Source organism: Trichomonas vaginalis, chromosome V, assembly GCF_026262505.1.
Source record: "Trichomonas vaginalis G3 chromosome V, whole genome shotgun sequence".
Classification (NCBI taxonomy): Eukaryota; Parabasalia; order Trichomonadida; family Trichomonadidae; genus Trichomonas; species Trichomonas vaginalis.
Window position 1 is genome coordinate 33,868,016 of NC_067207.1, and position 25,326 is coordinate 33,893,341.

A 25,326-nucleotide genomic window follows, 5' to 3' on the forward strand; every position below is an offset into this window, starting at 1 on the left:
CCAAGTAAATTTAGGTGTTTATTTGGATAAGTATGTTAAATTAAGGGTAATTTGCAAAATTAGTTCCCGACCTTTGAATTGGACTCTTTCGTTATCCCAGTTGCGTAGGAGGTCGTCCCAGAGGAGTTGGTAGAATTGCCAATCCAAGGACGATTTGTCCTCCCAGGCATTGAGGATGTACTGCTCGTAGAGTTTCATGACCTCTGCCTTGCACCAGACACCCTCTCCCTTGGAACGTAAGGCTTCTTCGAAGTGCTCGAATGCGATTGGCTGCTTGACCATCCGAAATGACACTTTTTGTCCGTTTGGTCAATGTTCGTGTCTCGTGCCATAGTCGACGAAAATACAGACAAACAGGTTATATATGATTTGAGACCAAGAATGGTGTAACTCGACCTGTCCGATTCAAAGACTCCGAGGGCGACCATGAAATTAAACGGAAATTAGCTAGGAAGGAATATAAAAATTTTTATTTCATGCAATGTTTTATTTCTGTGCCGTCTTCAAGTATGCCCAGTACTTACGCTTGGAGAGGACATGAACTTCGGTGAAAATTTTGTCCAATTTGAATTGACCCATCTTCTCACCGACCATGCCCATTTCAATGAGTTTGTTTGTACCTTCTTCGTTCGTCATGAGTGCGTCAATGTTCTCATAGTAAACCACAACTTTGGATTTGACTTCGGAGAAGAATTTGTTGTAGTTGTCAAGGACTGCTTTTGCGAACTGAGGGTAAGACCAATGTTCGACAATAGGTTTTAATTGGTTACTAAGCCACTTTGACCTTGAGTGAATTCGTACTTCAAAACAAAAGGAGAAAAACCTTTCAACAAAGTTGTCGACCTTCTCATAATGTTTACTCTTCATCTCTTGAGGTTTCTTAATGGAATATCCCCATGTCGAATTCATAAGCAATTTGAGTGTCATTGCAAGTTTGGGGTTTGAAGCTTTCCTAATATCATACAGTTGTTGTATGACTTTTCCAACTGTATAGTTCCTTCCCGGGAACTCACCATCTTCGTTTGGAATTCCAGTCGGAATATATTGGACAAACCTCATGTATGCAGCGTTAAGGTCGACATAGTATATCTTTTCGTTTGAGTCGAACTTGTCGCAACCAATTGGTCCAGTTTGTGGAAATTCAAGTGAGTCTCTTATCTTCTGAGAAACTTCTCCTGTTATCTCATAAACATCGTCGAAGCAACCTGTTTCATATAAAACCTTCTGACCTAACTCAGATGCTCTCCAATACAATTTGACGTCAATTGGATGTCTCAATGGAAGTTAGTTAGTATACCTAAGTCGTGTACTGAGGCACTGCGCGCCTCCGTACACAACTTAGCTGTTTTGACACTTTACAAAACCAGTAACGTATATTTTACAACACAAACACAAACACCAACTTAACCTTAAATATTTATAAAGCCGCCAACCACTTCACCTCACTACTGTAAAAAATAAACGTTCTCACTTACAAAAGTATTGCAACTCTTCCCATTGCTGTGCTTCACACAATAGTTCATATTCTTCAGTATCGCTGCTGTCGCTCCAATCGTCAGAGTCAAAATCACTGTCAAAATGAATGTTAGTAAGTTTTGACAAAGCTAATGAAACACGTTTACCGTTTGTATCGTATGCTTGTATAAACTTTCCATTCTTCATTCCTTCATAAACGCTCAAACTAACTTTACCCTTTCTCCCTCGTATCTGATAGAATGTATTTTCACGAGGAACGAAGAACAAATTCTTGAACTCATGACCGTTGTAGTTTGTTATCTCAATAGTTTTCGTCATTTACATCCAAATAAAATAAAAAATAAACTTAAAAATTAATGATATCACCACCCTCACACGTATGAAAACATAGCGCAAAAATAAATTTAGGTGAAGTGGTGAGATCTCACCTCTTTTTTCACCTGTTTTTTCACCCTAGCCGCAAAGCGGCTCTGACCCTTTGGGTCTGTTGAATTCATTACTTTATAACTCTCTTCCTTTCTCCAACTCTTCTAACTTCTTCTTAAGTTCAGCAATGTTGTCCTCATGAAGTTTAATCTTTCTCAAAATTCCTTCTTTATCTAATGGTTGCTTTATCTTTCTAAACTGAACTCTACCATCCTTCATAGTATGAACGTAAAAACCTTCTGGAACCGCTCCTGATTTAATGTATTCTACCAAAAATTTTTGTTTCATTGCTTCAGTGACTTTAGTCGTCATTTTACTCTAAATAAAATGTTCAAATAAAATAAAACTAACATTATTTTTTCAGTAAGGAAAACGCAGGAGTTTTACGATTTATTTGAGGAGTAGGTTCTGGTTTAAATGTTGGAGTCGGTTTTGGAGTTGACTTTTGAACAGGAGTTTGTACTTTCATAGGTTCAGGAGTCATTGAAGGTGTTGTTTGTGAAGGCGTTGGTTTTTGACGTTGGTTTTGGCGGATGGTGTCGGAGTTTGTTCAAATTCAGCTACTTCAGTATTATTTATAACATTTGCTTTGTTTCTTTTTCAACATCATTACTGCTCCTGCTGTAGCTAGCAAACCTAGTGGGAGACCATATCTTATATAAGGACTTGACCAAATGCTATTTTTGACAGGAGCTGGTGGAACACCTAACCTTGGGTGAAACTGCTCTTTGCCATTGTGCAGCTCGTAAGAAATATTCATAGGTGCTCCATAATCGTTTGGTAAAGTTTGTTTCATAGATGGTGAAGGTTCACGAGAGCTTGATGAACTCATTTATAGCTTTAAAATAACGTTCATCCTTTATTCCTCACTGTCGTCCGTAGCTAAGTTATAGTCATCTAATCTTATTATGGGGATTCCATTAGCACGCACCTGAATGGCAAAGCAACAATCCCTCATAAATCCAATAAGTGGCTTTGGTACATTTTCAGTTGTAGTTCAATAGGTCCTTTAACAGACAATTTGTATGTTATTGGAGCAGTAGATGTTTGACCTTGCTGGAAGCAAAAGTCCACTTCTGTTGGAAAACCACATAAGAAATGTGTGTTGTCATAGCTATCCCATTTATGTTCCACACTACCATCATCCACCAATGACCTCATAACATCTTCATTAAATCCTATCATATCATTGTTTGTATTGCAGGCGTTCGCAACCATTTCATAAAATACAGGTCCATATGATTTTTCAGGTTCTGCAGGCATATTTCCATAAGCTCCCATGGAAAGCTGAAGATATTTAAACTTAGGGTTCTCAAATTAACATAATAGTTGTCTTTCTTTCTAAATAGTGCCCAAATACTTTTAACATTAATAGGCGTATAAGCTGCTGTAAATGTTGCACTTGAACTATCTGTATTCTTTGAGAATGAACCGTCCATAGGAATCCAATCCATAACTTTAACAGGAAAACATAAAGCCTCGTTTGTATAATGTTCTACAAGTTCTGTATAAATGTTAGGGTCTAAAGAGAATGACTTTGGATGAATGAAACATTCATTAAAATCCATCTTTGTTCGAAATAGTTGCTGGGTTACAGTTGTAATAGTAACTGTTCCACTAGCTTTACTGCCTTCGTTATCATAGTGAATGGTTCATTCCATGGAACAAATTTATTTGTCGGTGGATTTGAATCTGAAGCAAATGCAACTTTAAGAGTTGGATTGAAAGCAATGATATCATTTACAGATATAGATGTGCATTGTAAGGCGTCGCTACTGAAACTTTACTTTAAAGCTGAATGTTTCCTGCAAAAGCTGGAATAAATTCGAATAGCTTCTAATGGAAGGAATCTTCTACAGGAATTCTTAAACGAAGCTTTAAATCAAATGATTTTCCTGCTGTAATGGACCACTAACAATTTGTTCCTGTTCTGCATGTTTCCCGAATGACTCCATACATCTTCATGTCGAGTCTTTGAGAAAACATCTACTTTCTTTATTTGTTCGGTAGTTTGTGAGTTTGAAGTTATATATGCTTCTTCTCTTGCGTTGTTCTTGAGAATATACGATACGACCATTTGCAAGGATTTGATATCCAGCAAACTGCATAGAAAGCGTCATCGAAACCAATCCAAAATCCTGGTGGGTTTGTTTTATTGGAACCTGAACCAATTTCTTTATCTACAATAAATTGACCTTCCATTTTATACGTAATGAATGTATTGTAAAGGTCCAACATATTTTCACCAGGAGGTGAGAGATTGAATGTTACCCATGTGTTATCTTTAGCAGTTCCAGGTTGTGATGGAATCTTTGCGTCAGAATATTTTCTATTAGTGTCACCAATTTGAACTGCATTGTCTATGATATCGAAATATGAGCGAATCTGATGAATATGCTCTGCTGGAGTAAATTCGTTTAACTGTTCGTTCTGCATGTATTTACTTCGGATAAAAATATCTATTTACTTCATTATTCTCACTCTTCTTCTTGGCATTCGTGGTGGAAGTTGTTTCTTGACATTTTCAATGAACTGTACATTCTCTTTTGTCTCAACTTCTTTTCACTGGCGGGTCAGGATTCTTTGACTCGTTTGTTTTTCAATGAAATTCACGAACTTTGCAATAAGCTCTTGGTTCGTTATTGAAAGTACATCTGGCTTCTTTTCTTCTGGTTCTATTGACTTTTCAGTTTGAACAGAAGGTTTTATATGGGCTTCGTGACTTCACCCTTGCCATGCACCTTAATGTTGTCGCTTTCTGCATTCGCTAATGGAACCTTTCTTTTTCTTACGTATATTTTACCATCTTTACTCTGACTTACATAATAGAAAGGATGTTGTATTCCTCTTGCGTCATTTAATATAATAGACTCTCGCTCTGATTTTGACAAGCTCATTTTACATCGGTTAAAGTTTAATTTTGTTTTTTATCTGCAGTCAAATGACTCAGACAAGCCTCTACGGACAAGACCCAAGGGGTCATAGATGTTGAAGCATTGAAGAAAGAAATTCGTGAGCAAATTTTATCCGAACTGAAGGAACAAAAACAAGAACAAAAGCCAGAGAGACCAAAGAGAAAACTTAGTGAAAAACAACTAGCTGCATTAGCTGCTGGAAGACAGAAGAACCCACGTTTGCTGGCGAAAAAAGCTAGAGAAGAAGCAAAAGCAAAGGAAGAACAAAAAGCAAAGGAAGCTGAAGCAAAGAAAGAGTAAATGGTTTATTTTTATCCAAACTAAATGTATAGACAAATACCTTTATCTGTTGCGTTCAGTAGTGAAAACCCTGACGTCAAAATAAAGGGGAACAGAGTAACGTTTAAGTTTCCAACAGACTGGATTGTGAACATAAATGAAGAGAAGTACATTGGCATAACATCTATGTATATAACACGACTGTGCTTTCAGAAAGGTTGACTTTATACTTCAAGTCGAGATAGAAAATGACGAACAGTCTTTAAGCGCCCAAAACATTCACATATACAAATACTTTAAAGACGATACAACATTGTTGCAATGTATGATTTCATTTAATGAGATGTTCGAGAAAAAGTTCAATATTGAAGTACAAACTTTACAGCCTTTACGTGAGTTTCTTGCACAACTGAAAGAAGAAGGTAGTCAGCCACAACTTATAGACTTTCATTATGAATTTAATGAAAATGAAGATGGAACTCATGACTGTCAGTTTGTTATATATTCACCATTCAATGAAGTCGCTAAAAAGAAAGAAAATCCATTACGTATAAGGTTTCAAATCTCTGAACCCAATGAAGACTTCAAGAATGTTTTCAATTATGATGCAATACTTCCGAGGAAAAATGAATTTTCAAAGATTGTAACACCTGGCATTTGGGATAGAAAGCAAGCTATATTATATTCAAACTTAAGTAAGGGAGTTGAAAATGAGTTCATTGGTCATACAAGAACTTCACCACTGTCAAATCCTAAGTATTACAAGCTTACTGGCTTCAATCGTGAGTTTTGGATAGACATGTTCTCCACTCATGACCATAAGTGCCCAGTGTTCTTACCTCCAGATGGGAAAGATTGTTTATACATTGAAGCACAATTGTTAAACTCTACAATAGCTGTATTGTAAATGACCACATAGGCTTCGCCCATGCCGCTAGCGGCTTATTTTTATCACAAATGACCTCATTGCTGACAAAAATAAATGACCTCAGAACTTCAACTTACGAATAAAGCTTGTTTTAGTCGTTATTGAAAAGTTGAACTTTTCAGCAAAGCAAGGTTGACATGACTTACATAAGTCGAATGCAATCTCTTGACCATCATAAAGTGCTTTGTAAAGTTTCATTAAACTGAACTCAGAGTCTTTGTCATATGTTCCAACAGGTATGTGAATGTTCTTATCTTCATTGTAATAGCATTGTATAGCTTCAGGAAACATTTCATTAGCGGTTAAAGCAATAACATCTTGCTTCACGCCTTTCATTCTGCAGTGAAATGCAACTTCATTTAAATCATTCGTGAGTAAGTCTATGTAGGTCTTCTTTCCACAGAAAATACTTTTATAAGCTAAACTTTGTTTTCCAGGTGTTATTTCTGCAAAGTCGCTATGAAATTGACCAAGGTTCTTTCCTATAAGTTCTCTACCGTATCTCTTCTTAAACTCTGCTGCAAGCTTTGGGATGTCTTCATTATATAAGTGCATACTGTCGGTATCCTGGTAAAATATTTGAAGACCCATGTCCTCTGCAGTACAGAATACTTCATTCATAATACGTTTTGACATAGACAGAATATTAACACCAAGTGGACAGAAGTTAAAGTGTCTGCAAATGCTTTTCGTTAGCTTGAAAATAGTTTTATCTGAACCATCCAAACCTTCGAACTTCACTATATGGTTGTAATTTCTTATAGCATATCTTATAGCATCTTTGTCATCTACTATGGTTATTTTTGACTCAATAGGAGATAGAATAGTTTTGCCATAAATGCTGTTCAGAATGAGTTTTATAATTTCTTGTAAGGGGTTTTCTTCTTTCTTATACTTTAACCTTAACTCAAACAACTTCTTTACTTCATCTCTTATTCTCATATCTCTGTTTCCATCGTAATAGTATCCTTGCAACACTTCACATTTGACACCTTGATATTTTATGAGGTCTTGTAATGTTATATGGTCAACATACATGAGACAGCAAGTGTTTGAACTTCTTGGAACGTTAAGTTCTGGATTTAGTTCAGGGTCGCAAACTATTAAATGAAAGTGTCTGGGTATACCAATCTCTGTTATCTTAATGAGAACAAAGAAGCCAGACATAAACTTTTCACCAATGGGTTCCTTTTGGTCATCATCGAATAAATGTCTCATGAGATACTCTGTGTTTAACATTTCTTCCTTCAATACTTTTGGAATACCTTCTAAAGTATAAAGTCTTGCTATAGCTGAAGGATATAATGAAACAGTGTCGAAGTCAGCAATGAGTTTCTTTTTGCTCTTTTGTTTCATGTTATCTGACAACATACATCTTCCACCTTGAATGCATCTCGAAATAAATTCTCTTGGTTTATTTGAGAGGTCATAAAGATTTCCATTCGGGAAGTATACTCTGTTCTCAAACAATTTGTTAGCAATTGAACAAATACTAACGTAGTCATAAACGTTTAAATCAAACTCTTTCAATAAGTCATTGCGGAACTTTACAAAACCTTCTCTTAAAATTCTTACATCTTGTTTGCAGTAAAACGTGCTATATTTTTCTAAGTCGAAGTGGTTCTCATCTATTCTGCAACCTTTGATGGAATCTATGTTTTTCATAAATGTATCTGCATCCCGGATAAACTTACATGCTTCAGAAATGACACCAGTTCTGTTGTCATTTGCTAACAAAACACTGCTGTAGTAGTTATATGGAAATACTTCTTTCGGTCCTGTTTGTAAGTTAAACATAGCAGGAAATAGTTTAAGCTTCTTATTTATAACACTGTAAGAGTCTTTTATAATAATTGCCCGTCCTTTATATAAACCAGTTATTTGCATTGTTCGTGAACCTTTAATGATGGGAGTTCCTTTCACTTCTGTCATGTGTCTTAAGATGAAGTTTATGTCATAACTGAGGTTGTGAAAATATATTAAACTCTTGTCAGGGAGTCGTTCCAAAAATTCTGTTGCACAGTTCTGACCCCATATGCTTTCACTCACTGAACCATCTTCACTGTCGTAACATATGTTAAAAGCTTTATGAAAGCCATCAGTACTGCACTCAAAGTCAGCAAAGAAAACGTGCTCAGGAATGAACTTACATTTAGCTTTATTTACTTCTTTTGACTCTGCTTTCTTCTTCAGTTGTACACAATACTTTGGAGCATATGTCAAATCTTTAAATGGTGCAAGGTTCTGTTTATATAAGTCAGTAGTATATGTGAAAAGTTCTCCATAAGAAATAGGTTCAAAATTTGCACTCCCACAATGTTTTCATAACATCCCATAACGGTGTTGTTCTATCATAACGAACTACATATTTATCTTCTCTCTTTGTATAAATCTTCATTTGTTTCTCAATGTTCATTCCACCACAAGCTTTGAGAATTTCTATATAGTTGTGAATGAAATATGTTGTCATTGGTAATCTTTCGTTTAGCATGTAGTGGTCTTCAACAAGAAGTAAGTCAATAGTTCTAACAGTTTCACATTCTTTTGGTATGTATCTCTTTATTTCATTATGTCTTGAGTCATTGAAATAACCAATGGTAACATTAAATGCTATACCTGTTGCGTCAGAAATTTCTTGTACTTTACTTTGAGGAAAGTCTCTAACACGAATGACTTCTCTCATGTGGTCAATAGTTTCTTCATTTACTCCAGCCTGAATGCAAGCATAAACGAAACAATTGTCTTCTGTCATAAGTGTGCAGTTCTTTTGTTCAGTTCATTGAAGATTTGGTAGCGTTCAAGATTTATAGGTAATGTGCAAAGATACTTCCAGAACTGACCGCTTCTCTTCTTATAAAACTTCTTTTCACCATTATCTTTCCAAAAGCTTTCTATAAGTGCTGGGTTTCCTGTTTGCTTAAGAGCTTCCAAAATGGCTTTCTGGTCATTTGTCAGTGTGCTTTCATCTCTATATGGTCTCTTTTTTGGTTTGCCTTTCTTTACATCTGACATCGTTAAGCCTTCATATTCTGTTAAATCATACATCTTTATTTCAGTAAGATTCTTTATGTTTGTCAAGAAGAAGTCATAGTGCATTTCAACAATACCTGCAGCATTTGCTTCTATCTCTGATATAAAGTTCTCCTTCAAGAGCTGATGTAGTAATGTTCCAATATTATTGAGGTTTAACGTAGAACATTCATACTTTCCACCAAGTTTATAACATACCATCCATCTTTGTTGTGAGTTTATTTTAATTTTCTCTAAGAGTCTCATGAAAACCTTACCGAAATGTTTGTGTAAGTAGTCTCTGTTTGGTTCATCTAAAGCTTCGATGTTAAAGTCAATGAGTCTATTGCCTGACTTCACATTTCTCTTCCTATTCTCTTCATCTTTCTTTAACCATCTCTCACCTTCTTTTGGTTTGTCGTCAATGGAACGAATGACATCGTTAGCTTTGCGAACTTGTTCTATAGCACTTTTAAACATCTCTCTTCTCTGTTGTTTCAGTGTGTCGTCTCTTCTTCTTGTTTCACCAACGTTTGCATTTGTTATGTCAAACATCTCTTGACGAACATCATGAGAAAGAGCTTTACGAGTATGACCAACGTTCGCATTTGTTATGTCAAACATCTCTTGACGAACATCATGAGAAAGAGCTTTACGAGTATGACCAACGTTCGCATTTGTTATGTCAAACATCTCACGCCTTACTTCATGAGGTATTGAACGTCTATGATATAAGTCAATAGCAACGTCATTTAAAGGAAATGCTATTGCATGGACTTCGTCCTCGCCGCGTTGCGGCTTTATGAACTCATGAATTCTATCATAACTTATTGCACCATTATAGTCTTTAATGAAGTCAGCGAGTGCTTTTTTGTTTGTTGCGTAATGCTTTGCTACTTCTATATTAGCTTCTGTAAGAAGTTGTTTTATTTCCGAGTGTTCTAACTTAGACAACTTCCGATACATCTTTAGTAGGAAATAAAAAAATATTTTTTTGAAAAAATTAGATTACATTTTTTAAGTTATTTTTCAAAATAATTTAATATTTTTATTTTAATGAAACACATGCAAGATTGCAAGTTCTTTTCATACAATGCTCTCGCTACTGCCATCAAGAATGAGTTCAATGGTGCTTCAAACGTTAATGTTATCTTTAACAAGAAGTTTGTGAAAGAATCTAAGTTTGGTCAGTATGTCAGACCATTAGCTATTGTCATTGACCGCAAACGTTATACTTCACAAGAGTTAGCAGTAGTTTTGAAACAAAAGAGTATCTTCGTGAATGTCAAAGATACTCATTATACTGTTATAAAGAACTCTAACATTGACTTCTTCAGTATTGCTATGAATCTTTCCGAACAGAAAGAATATAAGAAGGGTGAAACAAATGTGAAATATTATCCTTCATCTCTGAAGACAATAACGAACAAAGATGTTATACAGAAATTCTTACCAAAGGTTGAAGAAGCTTCAATTGACATTGACGAAGGAAGTGAAATGGTTGAAGAAATTGACCCTGAAGCTATTTAAGCAAAAATATATTTTTGGTTAGTCTTCATATCGATATTTTACAACAATTCCCCAATGTATAAACTTTTCATACGCTTTTTCATAAGCTTTATATACCTTCAGAAATTTTGCATAATCTTTAGAAGCATTTAGATATTGTTTAAATGCTTTGTATGTCTTCAGAAATTTTGCATAATCTTTTACATGTTGTTCGTTCTCTTCTTCTGTCATGAGTTCCGAATATTCTAAATTCATGTTCTTTCATATGAGATAAAATTTTATAAAAAAAATAAAATTAGCTTAGATTTTTTTATTCTTCCTCTTTGAAGTTATCGAAATATTCTGTTATTTTTTCCTTCAGTAATGGTAAGTCTTCTTTGAATGTAAGTATTGTGCAACCTTTGATGTCATAGTGTGTTTGAGGAAGAGTACTTTTGACAATTTCCTTTATTTGCTCATTCGGTGTCATTGAAATCGGTAAGTTTTCACGATAGAACCAGTTTCTGTCAGATTTGTAAATCTTAGCAAGGTCATAAAAGCTTTTGTTGTTTCTTCTGACTAAATGCAACATAACCATATCTCTGTCTTCTTCTTTCTCCAACTCTTCAGTATATATCATATACTTATAACTCTTTTCCTTTCCTTTTGGTACTGAACGCGGTATTCTTTTCTGTATGCTTTTGTCTTTGGATTCAATGACTTCATCTTTTGCTTGAAGTTTCTTTTCCAGCTCTCCACGTTCTTGTCTGTGAAGTTCGTCAAGAAGTTTGTAAATATTCCAAGCATAACGTGGTGAAGCCCACATTGCAACTGCATTTACTAAAAGTCTATGAACATAATATCCTCTCAAACCGTTTGGCAATTTTTCACGGTTTTCGAATGGAATCTCTTCCCTCGGTTTTCCGAGGGAAGCAATCATATGAGGAAATTCTTCTAAAAGTTCTTTTGCCTGTTGGTTTTCAAACCAATGATATGCTTGCTTTGTAGAACTAAGAGCATTCATTATACTTTGCATTTGGTACATGTCATCTTTGACTGAACGAATGAGTCTCAATTGTTTGTTATACTGTATGTATTCGTATTCTTCATTTATGGCTTCATGAACGATAGCAGTTGTTGTGTTCTCTAATGTTGACATTACTGTCTTTACATACAAAATAAAAAAATAAATAAAAATAAAATTAGCGTTATTTTTTCTATCTTTCACAAAAGACCAAAAATAAACGCTTTACATGTATTTTTCAGCAACTTCGTCAAATAATTTTATAGCTTTATCTATCTCATCTACTTCAAACGTTTCTTTACCTTTTATGGGAGCACCATACATTTTCTCAAACTTTTCGAGTAGTTCTGTTTCTGCGGCTCTCATATCATTAACGAACACAACCTTGACTCTATTGACTGTACTGTCATATCTTAGAGTTATATTATATGTTCTTCCTATCTTATATCTTTTTGTGTTGAAGTCCTTCGGTTTCTGAACGATGTAAAGTAAGCCTTCACTGCAACGTTCCGTATCGAATGAACCATAAGTTATGAAGTTATATCCAACAACTGGGTCAATCCATAACAAAACTATTGGTATAAGACTTTTGTCGATGAGATATGCTGTAGTTCCATAGAATCTTACTGATATCATAAGCTCAGGATTTCTTGTCAAAATTTTCTGAGTTGAAGCATTTCTAACCCAGTCGTGTGTTTTCTTTCCAGATGGAAATATAATGTCTGACAAAGAATATTTGTTGTATTTTTTGAGTATCTTACGTTTAAATCACCTATTCTAACCAATTTGGTGTCATTGTCTATCTTTCTAACTGTTTCAAACTCAATGTTTGACATATATGTCTTTACATACAAAATAAAAAAATAAATAAAAATAAAACTAACTTTATTTTTTCTGTCTTAAGGAAATTCACGATTTTTGTTGCTGAATTCAGCAAAAATATATTTTAGGGTAGATGGTTAGATCTAACCTCATTTCTACCCTCTTTTCTACCCCAGTTATTTTATAAGCGTTTTACATGGTAAACGTTATTTTTTAAATTTTGTGAAAACTCAACGGTTTGACACATGCCCTAAAAATTATTTTACTCAGAATTTTGTTGCTGAATTCAGCAAAAATAATGTTTAGGGTAGAAGGTTAGATCTAACCTCATTTCTACCCTCTTTTCTACCCCAGTTATTTTATAAGCGTTTTACATGGTAAACGTTATGAATTCGTGAGACTTTAAACAGTTTTGTAGCTTCTATTTCTTCTTTTAGTACATCGAATGTTTTAACAATGCCGAAAGTTTCTTTATATTTCTTCTTGACATCAGATAATAGGAAATCGTCAGCAGTTGGATAGTTTTTGTTCAGAAATTCTAACATGTTCATTTTATCTTCTGCTGGTTTTTCTGCTTCTTTCTTTAAGTCTGCATAGTCGTTTCTCATACGTTCTATCTCTTTGACGGAGTAGTTATATCTCCTCATTGCTGCTTTACATTTAGAACATTGCGGGTTCATTTTTGCGTTATACATTGAAATAAAACCAGCTAAAACAACTAAAGCGTCAATTGCTCTCTTCATCTCAAACATAGCGGGTCTTATTTGTTTGTTCCATACCTTACCTCTTCTATCTTTATCTCTTATCTGCCATACACATTCAGCAACTAACGAAACAAAGTTGTCGTAGGTCTTAAATTCTTCAGATTTATATATGTCAGAGATGTTCTTATATACCATGTCGCAATCTTTGTCCATAACCTTATGGTTGCAATGAAATCCTAGAAACTCATAGTTTACCTTTCGTATGAACTTCTTTATTTCTACTGAGTCAGTTGCTTTGACTTCAATTTCATCGAATTCAGGAATAGTGAGTTTTTGTTGTTGGATTTCAGGTAGTTTGGGTAAATGGTCGATGAGGTCCTGCATTTCATAAAGATACTGTTCATTTGTTTCATCTTTCGCACTACAGTCTAAATTACTTGTTAAAAGTTCTTGCTTTATCTTCTGGATTTCTGTTTCAAAAGTATATGAAGAAGGAATGAAGCTTTTCATTTCTACTAACATAGATGTTGGATTCATGACTAACGAGTTTGGTGCTGTTGTTTGAATTGTTGTTGTGCCGATTGTTGAAATCATGTCTTTTATACAAAATAAAAAAAATAAAAAAAATAAAACTAACTTTATTTTTTATTTCGGGAAAATTCATGAAAATTCAAGAGGTGAAAAAACAGGTGAGATCTCACCTCTTCACCTAAACTTTATTTTTGGGTCCTTTACACTCATTACGAAGAAGTCTTGACAAAACATTTACGAAGAAGTCATGACAAATTCAAGAGGGTAGAAATGAGGTTAGAAAACAGGTTAGATCTAACCATCTACCCTAAATTATATTTTTGGGTCCTTTACACTCATTACGATGAAATCATGACAAAACATTTACGAAGAAGTCATGAAAATTCAAGAGGTTAGAAAACAGGTGAGAAAACAGGTTAGATCTAACCATCTACCCTAAATTATATTTTTGGTGTAAATTTCATGATTTTCGAGAGTTTTAGACCATGTTAGAAAAGAGGTGAAAAAACAGGTGAGATCTAACCATCTACCCGACATTCTCGTCAAATACAAAAAAATACAAAAAAATGACACTTTTTCATTAGATAACTGTTATTTTTTGACGAAGTGAAGGTTGACACTTCGTCAAAAAAATCCCTGAAATCATATCTTACATACAAAAAAATACAAAAAAATGACACTTTTTCATTAGATAACTGTTATTTTTTGACGAAGTGAAGGTTGACACTTCGTCAAAAAAATCCCTGAAATCATGTCTTTACATACAAAAAATACAAAATAAATAAAATAAAACTAACTTTATTTTTTATTTCGGGAAAATTCATGAAAATTCAAGAGGGTAGAAATGAGGGTAGAAATGAGGGTAGAAATGAGGTTAGATCTAACCATCTACCCTAAACATTATTTTTGGTCATGGACTTCGTCCTCGCCGCTTTGCGTCTTTATGTTAAAATAAATGGTACCATTAATGATATCATGACTGTTCTCATTCATGTCTGATTTACATCCAACGAAAAAGTTTAGAAGAATTTTCTTATTCTTTCTGGCATGTTTTTATCTTTCCAGTACTCCCGCTCTAATGGTCCCAGATGAGTTGGTTTAGATTCTCTCAAGTTCTTAGATGGTATAACATCTTCAACGCCTCCTTCATATCTTACTTTATAAGTGTCATCGTTTATGTTGTAGTCAAGTATTTCAATAACCACTCCTCGCTTTGCTTCGTCAATGGTTTCAGCAAGTTTGCCATTACTACTTTCGACTAATTTATGACGAGGGTAAAATGCTATGGAGTCGTCAGCAGCTTTTATAAGATATCCATTACCTTGCGTAGAGTCTACGATATAATAATTTCGACTTAACCTTAAACGTTTCTTTGTCAACGGTTTGTCGTCAAGAACTACACGAACTTTTGTTCCAGGAATGAGAGTAAATTGTGTTGAATTTCTGATATTTTGTGTTTGACTTCGTTTCTTTTGTATATACTTTTCTTCTTGTTGTTGTGTCATTGAATTTGGTGTATGTCCTGTTGTAGAATGTGTTGAGGAATTGTAAACTTCGATGAAATGTTTCATTGTTTCTTCGGTAAAGTCTCGCTCTTGATTTAAATCTCTGAGAGTCCTTATGAAGCGGTTAATGATACCGAGTATGTTATGGTTATGGTCTTCAGTAGTGTAGTGAGTTATGTTATGCTTAATGAGAAATTCTGTGATTTCGTTGCTGAGGTATGCACCGTCTTGGTCTGATGTTAAAATACTTGGGCTATGTTCTGCTACAAACTTTTGTAAAACTCTTAACACTTCATGAGTTCCTTTATTTCTCATTATATACGCAAAAGCTTTGCGAGTGTTAACATTAATGAAGATGAGGAATGGTTTATGTCCTCCTTTTCTGCTTTGAATGAGAGTGTCAAATTGGTATGCGTCAGGAGTGTTGGAGTAAATTGGTAAAAAGTAGTCGTAAGGATTTATTTTTGTTTGATGTACAACATTTTTGTCAAAGAACCTTTTCACTTCAGCTCTGTTAGTAAATCCCGAACTCTTTGCAGCTTCATTGAATTTCTTAAAAGACCTCCATGGATGTTGTTCGAATACTTCTTTCAAGCTCATTTATGTAAAGTTAAAGATTTTAACCAACTCGTATCCAAGCGTGCATTGTTATATAAGGAGGCATATAATCTTTTCCATTACCTGCTGGGTCTGTAATACCAGCTACAACATGTGTATGATTTCCTGCAGTTCCACAGAAAATACCTGTGCTAACATCTTTGGGGTCATCTGAGATATCATATCTATTCATTCCCTGTCTATTCGAACCCGCTGCAAGATTTATATAACCTCTTTTTGTTATTGAATGTGAATGGTTTCCTTCCACAGATGTTCTTCCACTGAACCTATGCATATGTGAAGGAAGGTTTTCAATACCTATTTTCTTTGAACCTCCCATCTTCATTGACTGCGTATTAGTGTAGAATGGAAAACTGTCAACTATTTCATACCATCTACCACCAAATAAAGTGTTTGGATTTATTGGATTCATAGACGTATAAACAGCTCCTATAGGATATATTAAATCATATATGCTCATAACTCTATAAACATATTCTAAAGAACTTATGTCATTAAATACCATTTGGAATGTATCTCCCGGATGAAATGTTGCATTTGTTCCACTTTTATAATGTAATGTTAGTTCAATAGAATTATCCAAGAAAAATTCAAAAGTATCTGGTTGAAGACCTCTAACAAATTCAAATGGAGTTGCTGGTTCACCATTTATAATTTCTGTTGTAAATGTCATTGTATCTGGTTTCGAAAATTTCTTTGTTAGTTCTGTATCCACATAAGTTTTGTCGGCTTTACTGTCTAACATTGCTGGTAGTTCATATGCTTCAAAGTTTCTGGCATGACCTTCGATATTCCTGCAACTCTTATCTAAATTGTTAAGAGTATCTTTTACGCTTGTACTCGGATTCTCTAAAGGTGCACTTGAACCCAAATCATAGTTCAATATTATGTCGTCTGCTCTAACAGTAGTGAAGGATTTATGTGTATGATTTTTGTCGGCTTTACTGTCTAAAGAAGTTTGAAGTTCATTTATATCGGAGATATTGTGTTTATGAGATTTCAAAACTTTGTTCGTTGCGTCAAGTTCTGTTTTGTCAGCTTTACTTTTAATAGCATCTTCAAAAGTTATTTTTGACTTAACTCTCAAAGTAAATCTTGGTTCAACTAATACACCGTTAACAAAGAAGTATGAAGCATAAATTTCAGCGTTATAACCAAATGATTGTGGTGCTATACCTGTGTCATACTGTACAGTACAGTGTATGTCATAACCTTTAGCACGAATGAATTTATATCTTCTTTCATTAACATTTTTCGTATTCACTTTTTCACCCTGTGTTAAATATCCATGATAGTCCGTTATAATCTGTTCATCAGAACTTATATAATGAACATGGTTTTTGTCTGCTTTATTGTCTAAAGAAGTTTGAAGTTCATTTATATCGGAGATATTGTGTTTATGAGATTTCAAAACTTTGTTCGTTGCGTCAAGTTCATTTTTGTCCGCTTTACTATTTAATGTAGCTTGAAGTTCATTTATATCGGAGATATTGTGTTTATGTTCTTTATCTGCTTTTTCGGCTAATTTCTCTTCTATCTCATTTATTTCAAGTTCATGCCTACCACCACCTCCCGAAGAAGTATTTTTCTTCAGCTCTTGAAGAACGTCCACTTCGCCATCTTTGGTGTCAATAATGAGACTTTGAGTTAAAACCTTTCCTGTCTTAATGGATGTTTGTAAAACTTCTTCTTCACCGTGTTCGGGGTCATGGTCGTCGTCATATCTTGTGAAATCAGAGATGTTGTCATACATTAAGCATATCTGTCTCAAAAGTTCTGCTATTTGGAATTGGAACGAAAGATATACAGAACTTTCATCATCTCCTAAAGTCAAGTCTGCTTTCTTAAGTATTTCTTGAATGTATGCAATGAGAACAGAGTACCTTGGAAAATATTCGAACAATATTTCATTAGCTGTTGGTTTTGGTGGTTCTTCTGGAGTTTCTGTTGTTTCAGTTCCTTCTGGAGTTTCTGTTGGAGTTTCTGCATCTCTTGACTTCAATGCTCTTGCTCTCAAAGACCTAAATGTTAGAGCACCGGGTTTTACAAAGGACTTTATAAATGCTTTAATAGTTCCTGGTAAGTTATTGTTAGCATTAAGTAAGTTCCTTATGCTTCCATCATGTACGTCCATAGCACTATGTAAAAAATCTATACTTTTCTTGTAGTCAGCAATAGACTGACTGTGATTTTTTAAAGATTTGTCAATACCTTTAAGCCAATCTTCATGCATGTCTGATACTGAGCCAAGAATATCATTTGCTTCCTTTAGTGTATTTTGTGCTTTTCGTAAAGTATCCAATCCCGTACGTGCATTGTTTGCTATACGTCTTACAGTATCTATTTGACTCCTTGTTTCTTGCATCCAACCAGATAAAGTTTTAATAGTATCCGAACCATTTGAAATGAAGTTCAAAGCATTTTTAACATCATCTAAAGCTTCTTCACCAAGTACTGCCCATATCTTTCCGATTTGGTATTGAAGAACTCCATATGAAGCAGCTGTTAAACCAGTATTTATAAGGTCCCATATCCATGATTTAGCAGTTTTTCCATCCTTTCCATCCTTTCCATCCAAACCGTTTTCGCCTTGAGGTCCTTGTATTCCTTGAGGTCCTTGTATTCCTTGAGGTCCTTGTATTCCTTGTGGTCCGGTGTCACCCTTCTCTCCTTTCAGTTCATCTTTATGTTCGTTATAATATTCTAATGTCATAAGGTGTACATCATTACTGCTACCAGCAACTCCTAATATTTGTTTCTCATTCATGACTAAATTCTTTAGGCATTTAATGTTGTCGTCAAATCGAAAGCTCTTTAACAATTCAATGAGAACATTCAGTACTTTCACTAATGAGGCATCTACTGTAGAATTTATATATTGCACCGTTCCATCATTTATGATAGGAACTTTACTTATTGTAATGAATGGGTCATAAGTGTTAAAAGTATCGAAATCAATGACTTTTTTAGTTTTTCCATCGTCAATGACTAAATCATTGCCTTCAATGGTTAAAGTTGAGTTTTCGTTTACTAGTTCATGTGCTCTTCTTGCTTCATTTGTTTCATACGCATATGCAGCAATAGTCATATTTTAATGAGAATAAAATGTTGTTCTATTTGCAAAGTACTGACCCAAACGAATACGGAACAGTAAAGCTACAAACAAACTTAGGTCTTCAGAATGAAGCGCTTGCTTTCAGAGTTGTTGACTTCAATACTATCGCAACTTTTGTCATAACAGATGAAACAGATTTCATGGAGTTTGAAATAGATGGAAAGAAGCATGAAATAAGATTTCACAATAATGTAGAATATAAGATGGAAACATTAGCTGGAGTGTTAAATGCGCTCATAAATACTACAATAAACAAGGAGAACGAAGAAAACTTAATGAATGTTAAACTTATTGCAGGAGTTTTGAAGTTCAGTTATGCGAAGGAGTTTAAGATAACACGAATGAGTCATAGAGTTCAATTGCTTCTGGGAGCATACCATATGACATTTCCTTTGAAAAGTATTGACAAAACGATTGAGATGAAATCTGTTCCATACGTATGTTATGGCAATTGTTTATACATTGAGTCAAAAATAGCTAATGTCACAGGTATTTCAGGAGTTAATAGTAAAGGTTCAGTAGAATATAAGTCTTTCTGTTATGAAGTAAATTCAATGTTCATTCCAAACGTTCCTGTCATAGCAACTCATTTAGGTAAATGGGTTCGCATTAGTCCTCATAATTTGAAAGACATGCAATTCAGACTAGTTGACTTTCAAGGAGAGCCTGTAGAACTGAAGGCACCAGTGCGAATGACTGTTGAAGTAGACTTTTTAGAAAATATTAAATGCAACAGCTTACAAGAGAACTCAGAGCTAAAAATATAAAGTATGAATGTTATGTATTAGGTCATGAACTTTGGTTGTTGCTGTTTGATGAAACAAATGAGTTAGTTATGTCAGTCAAGAGAACAGAAAAAGGCGTCAAAGGCGCCGAGCGCAAAGCGCTATATTGTGTTAGTGAGAACTGCACCAAGTCAATAAGATTAGGTTTGCATTATGAAGATGAGTTCGATACTGTTGAAGAAGTTTTGGATAGATATTACAAATTGCTAACTTGAAATTTTTTTGACTAACGGCGCAAAGCGCCAAGATGGGCTCAAAGAGCCCTCCTGACTGCTTTAATTTACTAAAACATATTTCAAACATAATTTATATTCTGTTGAAAGTTTTGTATACTCGTTCGAATATTTATACTTAAACTCAACTCCTGGAGTACCTGGTATTTCAATGATGCGGATGTTACCTATTTTCATGAATGGTGGCGTTTGACCACAGCATTCGATTTCAGGGTCGAGATAGTCAATGACACATTGTTTCCCTGTTATTCGTGATATAACATTTTCAAGGTCCTCCTTTGTTAGAATTATTTGGTTCTTGCTTATAAGATTTGTCAAAAGCTTCTTATCGTCTTTGAGTAAGATAGTTTGATATAACTGAAGAAGGTAATGGTCTACGTTATCTGAAGGATTTGTTTGAACATTTGTGTAAGGGTTGTCGTTGGCTTCTCTTGAAAGAATTTGGTCCAGTGGTGGATACTCTAACTTAACATCTGATGTAGCGTTAGCGTTTGAAGCTGAGTTTAAATTCACGGATTTCAGTTCTGGTTCTTTTTCTTTCAAACACTCCGAACTATAGTTCTTTATGACAATATTGTTTGTCGTTCGTGAGTCAACATTTGATGTTGGTTCAATTGGAACATTAACGGCACCAGCTAAGATGGATTTGCTTCTCATTTCATATAGAATAAAAAACCTTTTATATGTATGAAATGAACAATATACTCGACAAGGGTTTGAATGTAAAGCTAACGAATGAAAATATTGTTGAATTCACTGAGACAGGTGCTGTGTATAAAGATGTAGAACTACTGAACAAAAGAGCTAAGGGAAGAAGCAGGAACATGAACAAAGGGTGGAAGCCTATAAAAATTTATGTCAATGATGGCTCAGGAGGTTCAAACATAAAGTATGCAGAAAGTTATAGAGTTTATGCGCTAAAGGTGAAAAGCCTTCATTTAAGAACAGCTATTCTAACGCATATCCTCAAAAGTTAACGGATGGGGAAGTGGATGATATGAATGACAGCAAAAATATTAACAGAAATGGCGACAGAGATGCATGGAATTTGTTTACCATCAGTCAATTGAAGGTTAAACTTTAAAACAATGTTGGTCGTTCCCATGGAATATTTTTGACTTTAATGGTATTAGTCATGATATGAATCTCAAGGTATGAACGAGGAGAGATGAGAGACTTATATGCTTCCCAAATTTCTTCAAAAGGTAATGTTATACCTGACTGTTTCCAAATGAGTTCAATATCATAGTGAGAAACCTTGAAAGATAACGAAGTCAGTTATGAGACGTTTTATGTTTAAAGCTAAAAACCTCCATGTTTGCATAAGTATTGCTACAGTTAAGTGGTAATGTCTGACTTTAGTTGATGTTAGCTAATGGTGAGTCAGGCTTTGACACTAAACCTTTTCCGGCGAAGTCGTCGCAAACGAGCAGAGTGTTTGAAGGATACTTTTTGAAGGGGTATTTTGAAAGTTTTGACAGAATGTAGTTTGTAAGTCGTTTCATATCGTAAACTCCTGAGTATTGACGTAAGTGGTGTTTGTCAATAATTCTTTCCATCTCTTCTGAAGTCTTTTGCATTCCTGACTGTATAAATTCAACGATGGCATAATATTTCCTCTTACGTCGAATGTAACGTTGAAGAAATTCAATGAGTTCGCTCTGGAACTTTAACGACAGAGGCTTGAACTTTTGACATAAATGTTTTCGCTGTTGAGTCCATAGAGTCTGAAGTTGCTGATATAATGATTTGGTCATAATATGAATCTTTCCTAAACGCTCTGTTATGAGTATATGACGAATGAGGTTAAATGTCTTACCTGACCCATCTTTCCACAATAGAAATAAACACCATTTGAACAGAACTCATAGTCCTTACTGAAAGGAAGAATAGAGAAGAGTTAAGTTTGTCTGTAGTTTCATTCATGTCTTCATCTACGTCATGTATTAAATGCTTCATTTTATCTCCATTAAAAATGCAAGTCAGAAATATTCAGAACATAGCACCGAGTCTAACTGACAAGAGTATAAAGATATACTATGAACACGTTATGATGAAACCAACCAAAATTCAAGAAAGTCAGTATACTTATGAATATCCAAGACACTGGGTAGAGTATGTAGGAGGTGAGAAAGCTATTGAAATAAGACAAGTTAGAAGTATTCCAGCAGGAAGGACAATATTATTGAAGAACTTTAATGTTTTGAGATATAATGATGAGACAAAGAAGCAAGATAGTTTTCCTATTGCTGTGTATGTGAACCTAGACACAGGAGATGACATGAAAGTTTTTAACACAAAGCTTCAAACGGTAGTGAGAGAACAACTGACTGCGGAAGGACACCCATTACCTTCAGAAGTTACCATAGCGTATAATTTTGAAACAAATGCAATAGATTTTAAAGTCGTCTCTGCAAAGAAGTCAGGTTTTACATTTAATGAAGCAGATGTATATTCGAATGAAAACTTCAAAGCTATTGCATGGTTAGATAATGACGATTGCTTTAAGAAAATATTTAAATTCAGTGACTCAACGATGTCAATAGATGACCTTCGTGGAATGTTACCATCGACGTTTACAGTAGAAGGTTCAGCAGGATTGCTTACAAGATTGTCAATTGGTGGTATTTGGTCTCGTGAGAACATTGTTATAAAATCCAGTATAAGTGAATTTGCTGAAGAATCTATATTATGTCTTTCAAACTATATGTATTCGCCGCCGAAGCATTATAGTATAACAAACTTTGTCAGTAAGTTTAATATAAGACTTGTCGAACCTTCTTCAATGAAAGATGTTGTGCTACCAAAGACGGAAAGGATGGACTCATTATTGAGATGATTTTAATAGCATATTAAATGAGCTTGTTCTTGAAGGTCATTCATGATGAAATAACTGTTGTAGAAGATGTTAGCAATTGTTCAGACATTTTGAAGCGTATAGATGATATAAGAAAGAAGTTAGATAGACCGCAAAGCGGTGAGGGCGAAGCCCGTGAGAACGCTTATGTTTCATTGACTTTCTCCAGTAACGAGATCTTTATGAGATAATATTGAAGAGAGATGATTTTAATATGGTGTAAATGGTAGCTTGGGCAGCTTTAGGCGCAATGGGAACAAAAGCATTAGCATTTGGAGCAAAAGCACTTGGAGCTTATGACGCAGTAAATAAAATGAGTGGAGGAAGGGTTTCGAAGACATTAGATGCAAATAAAGGGAAGATTGGAGGCTGGGTTGCAAAGAAGTTAAGATTAAATAAAATAGGGCTCATAAATAAAGCATCCAATTTGGTTGCGACTGAGTCAGAAAATGCTTTAGGAAAGGACGATGAGTTTGCAAAACACGCAAAAGACTTTAATGACCAGATGAAAGGTGAAACAATGCATTTAAATAGATTCGATGGAACTAAAGAAAATGTTTCTTCTCCACCAGTAGTTCTTCCGTATGGTCCCTATGGAATGTATGGAAACCCTTACGAAAGACCATTTGACCCATTGACTGGTGGAAGTAACTGGTATCATTACGGACGAAGAAGAAAGACAGTCAAGTGGAGACAGACGTGAAGAAAGCAACTAAAAAGAAACCAAGGAAGAGAGTTATAAAGCAATGAATTCAACAGACCCAAAGGGTCAGAGCCGCTTTGCGGCTAGGGTGAAAAAACAGGTGAAAAAAGAGGTGAGATTCACCACTTCACCTAAATTTATTTTTGCGCTATGTTTTCATACGTGTGAGGGTGGTGATATCATTAATTTTTAAGTTTATTTTTTATTTTACTGAAATTTTTATTTTATGTAAATGACGAAAACTATTGAGATAACAAACTACAACGGTCATGAGTTCAAGAATTTGTTCTTCGTTCCTCGTGAAAATACATTCTATCAGATACGAGGGAGAAAGGGTAAAGTTAGTTTGAGCGTTTATGAAGGAATGAAGAATGGAAAGTTTATACAAGCATACGATACAAACGGTAAACGTGTTTCATTAGCTTTGTCAAAACTTACTAACATTCATTTTGACAGTGATTTGACCTATATGAAGAAGAGTGATCAGAAGATTATGAACTGTTATGTGAAGCACAGCAATGGGAAGTTGCAATACTTTTGTAAGTGAGAACGTTTATTTTTTTACAGTAGTGAGGTGAAGTGGTTGGCGGCTTTATAAATATTTAAGGTTAAGTTGGTGTTGTGTTTGTGTTGTAAAATATACGTTACTGGTTTTGTAAGTGTCAAAAACAGCTAAGTTGTGTACGGAGGCGCGCAGTGCCTCAGTACACGACTTAGGTATACTAACTAAGTTTGTTTATAGCATCTTGAAGTTCTTGCAACTCATTGGAAGTTCTTCTGGTTCAGGTTGGTATCCGAACAATCCAACTCCTTTTGGAATTGTGTACTTCTTTTGTACTAGAACTTTGTCTGGAACAACTTTTGGTCTTGCTAACAGTGAAAAGTTTGTTTCGTCTTTTGGTACAAAAGTTTCTGTCAGCTTGTCATCTGGAATTGGTTCCAACAAACCTTTCTCGAAAAGAATGTTTACAGCTCTGACAATGTTGCACTTGCCTTTTCCGAACAATGGGTTTGTAAGACTTTCGTTCAACATGAAGTGGTTGTGGACAATTACATCTTCACCATGGTAAATTGAACTCAACAACATAGTCGTCATGTGAAGAACCTTTAGCTGTAGGTATGTTGACTCGGATATTGACATTTGCCAACGGTGCAATTTTTGCCAATTGACCTCTGAGAATGTACCTTGTCTTCAACACATGACTCAAGATACTTCATCTTCTCTCTCTGAAACAAGACCAGAGTTCCTGAGACATGTAAGAATGCAAGGTTCATTGACAATTGTTTCAATTGAATTGTAAATTCCATACCTTGTCAAGTCAATGTCAACTTATTTATGAACGGAAAGTATCCAATGTTGTCTGACTGCTTGAGGGTTAGGTTGGTACCATTCGAACTTGACACTTGCAATTCCTTCAATTGCATTCAAAATGTCTGAGTCGGAGTCAACCATTTGTTCTCTCTTTGTAGTCTTGAAAGCGTCAAGAAAGTTTTGCAGCTGTTTGTTCATTGCCATTTGCATAGTAAATGTGACCATCCAAATCTGTTTATGGTCAATCTGAGATTGTGTCCTTTCTTATTTCCGTCTTGAATTGCAGCAAGTACACCCATGAAGCCTTCTTTGTTCTTTCCTTCGTCAAAGTTTACTGTAAAGGTTCGACCAGATGTAATTTGACTTCTAACTTCACGATACTTTTATATGCATATCTTGTTCTTTCCATGGGAGCATGACCATCCTCTGCACTACCTTTTTTCCTTCTCAAAGGATGCAATTGTTCGTCATGTTTCCAGTAGAATCTGGCAAAGCCGTCGTGTCCTTCAACTTGAGGTTCACTAACATCGAAAGGCATGTTCATAAGACGTTCTTCTTCTAACCTCTCTAGTCTGTTTGGATAATTTGCACGTGCT

General features: G+C 34.9%; 7 protein-coding genes and 2 pseudogenes across 9 annotated transcripts, besides 2 other annotated features; 1 reads left to right on the forward strand and 8 right to left on the reverse strand.

Moving 5' to 3' along the window:
- Window positions 1–18: 18 nt before the first annotated feature.
- Window positions 19–282, reverse strand: TVAGG3_0452620 (uncharacterized protein; the record flags this gene model as incomplete). Its single annotated transcript, XM_051234678.1, has 1 exon — window positions 19–282. One exon carries the CDS (start codon window positions 280–282, stop codon window positions 19–21), a length of 264 nt encoding a protein of 87 aa, XP_051104408.1.
- Window positions 283–1,281: 999 nt separating this feature from the next.
- Window positions 1,282–24,128: a mobile genetic element.
- TVAGG3_0452640 (uncharacterized protein) lies at window positions 1,468–1,794 on the reverse strand (the record flags this gene model as incomplete). Its single annotated transcript, XM_051234679.1, has 1 exon — window positions 1,468–1,794. One exon carries the CDS (start codon window positions 1,792–1,794, stop codon window positions 1,468–1,470), a length of 327 nt encoding a protein of 108 aa, XP_051104409.1.
- TVAGG3_0452650 lies at window positions 7,279–8,350 on the reverse strand (annotated as a pseudogene). The gene has a single exon. A coding segment is annotated over exon 1 (1,072 nt).
- TVAGG3_0452660 lies at window positions 8,732–9,726 on the reverse strand (annotated as a pseudogene). Its single transcript has one exon. A coding segment is annotated over exon 1 (995 nt).
- Window positions 11,874–12,181, reverse strand: TVAGG3_0452670 (organellar and viral DNA polymerase type B; the record flags this gene model as incomplete). Its single annotated transcript, XM_051234680.1, has 1 exon — window positions 11,874–12,181. A coding segment is annotated over one exon (308 nt), but the record flags the coding sequence as incomplete, so codon positions are not given.
- TVAGG3_0452680 (organellar and viral DNA polymerase type B) lies at window positions 12,911–13,665 on the reverse strand (the record flags this gene model as incomplete). Its single annotated transcript, XM_051234681.1, has 1 exon — window positions 12,911–13,665. A coding segment is annotated over one exon (755 nt), but the record flags the coding sequence as incomplete, so codon positions are not given.
- TVAGG3_0452690 (integrase core domain containing protein family) lies at window positions 14,622–15,707 on the reverse strand (the record flags this gene model as incomplete). The annotated part of the gene is made up of 1 exon (XM_051234682.1): window positions 14,622–15,707. One exon carries the CDS (start codon window positions 15,705–15,707, stop codon window positions 14,622–14,624), a length of 1,086 nt encoding a protein of 361 aa, XP_051104412.1.
- Window positions 18,123–18,813, reverse strand: TVAGG3_0452700 (organellar and viral DNA polymerase type B; the record flags this gene model as incomplete). Its single annotated transcript, XM_051234683.1, has 1 exon — window positions 18,123–18,813. A coding segment is annotated over one exon (691 nt), but the record flags the coding sequence as incomplete, so codon positions are not given.
- TVAGG3_0452710 (protein of unknown function, DUF4107 family) lies at window positions 22,939–23,269 on the forward strand (the record flags this gene model as incomplete). The annotated part of the gene is made up of 1 exon (XM_051234684.1): window positions 22,939–23,269. A coding segment is annotated over one exon (331 nt), but the record flags the coding sequence as incomplete, so codon positions are not given.
- A 305-nt stretch (window positions 24,129–24,433) lies between the features above and the next one.
- Window positions 24,434–25,326: part of a mobile genetic element that runs on past the window's edge.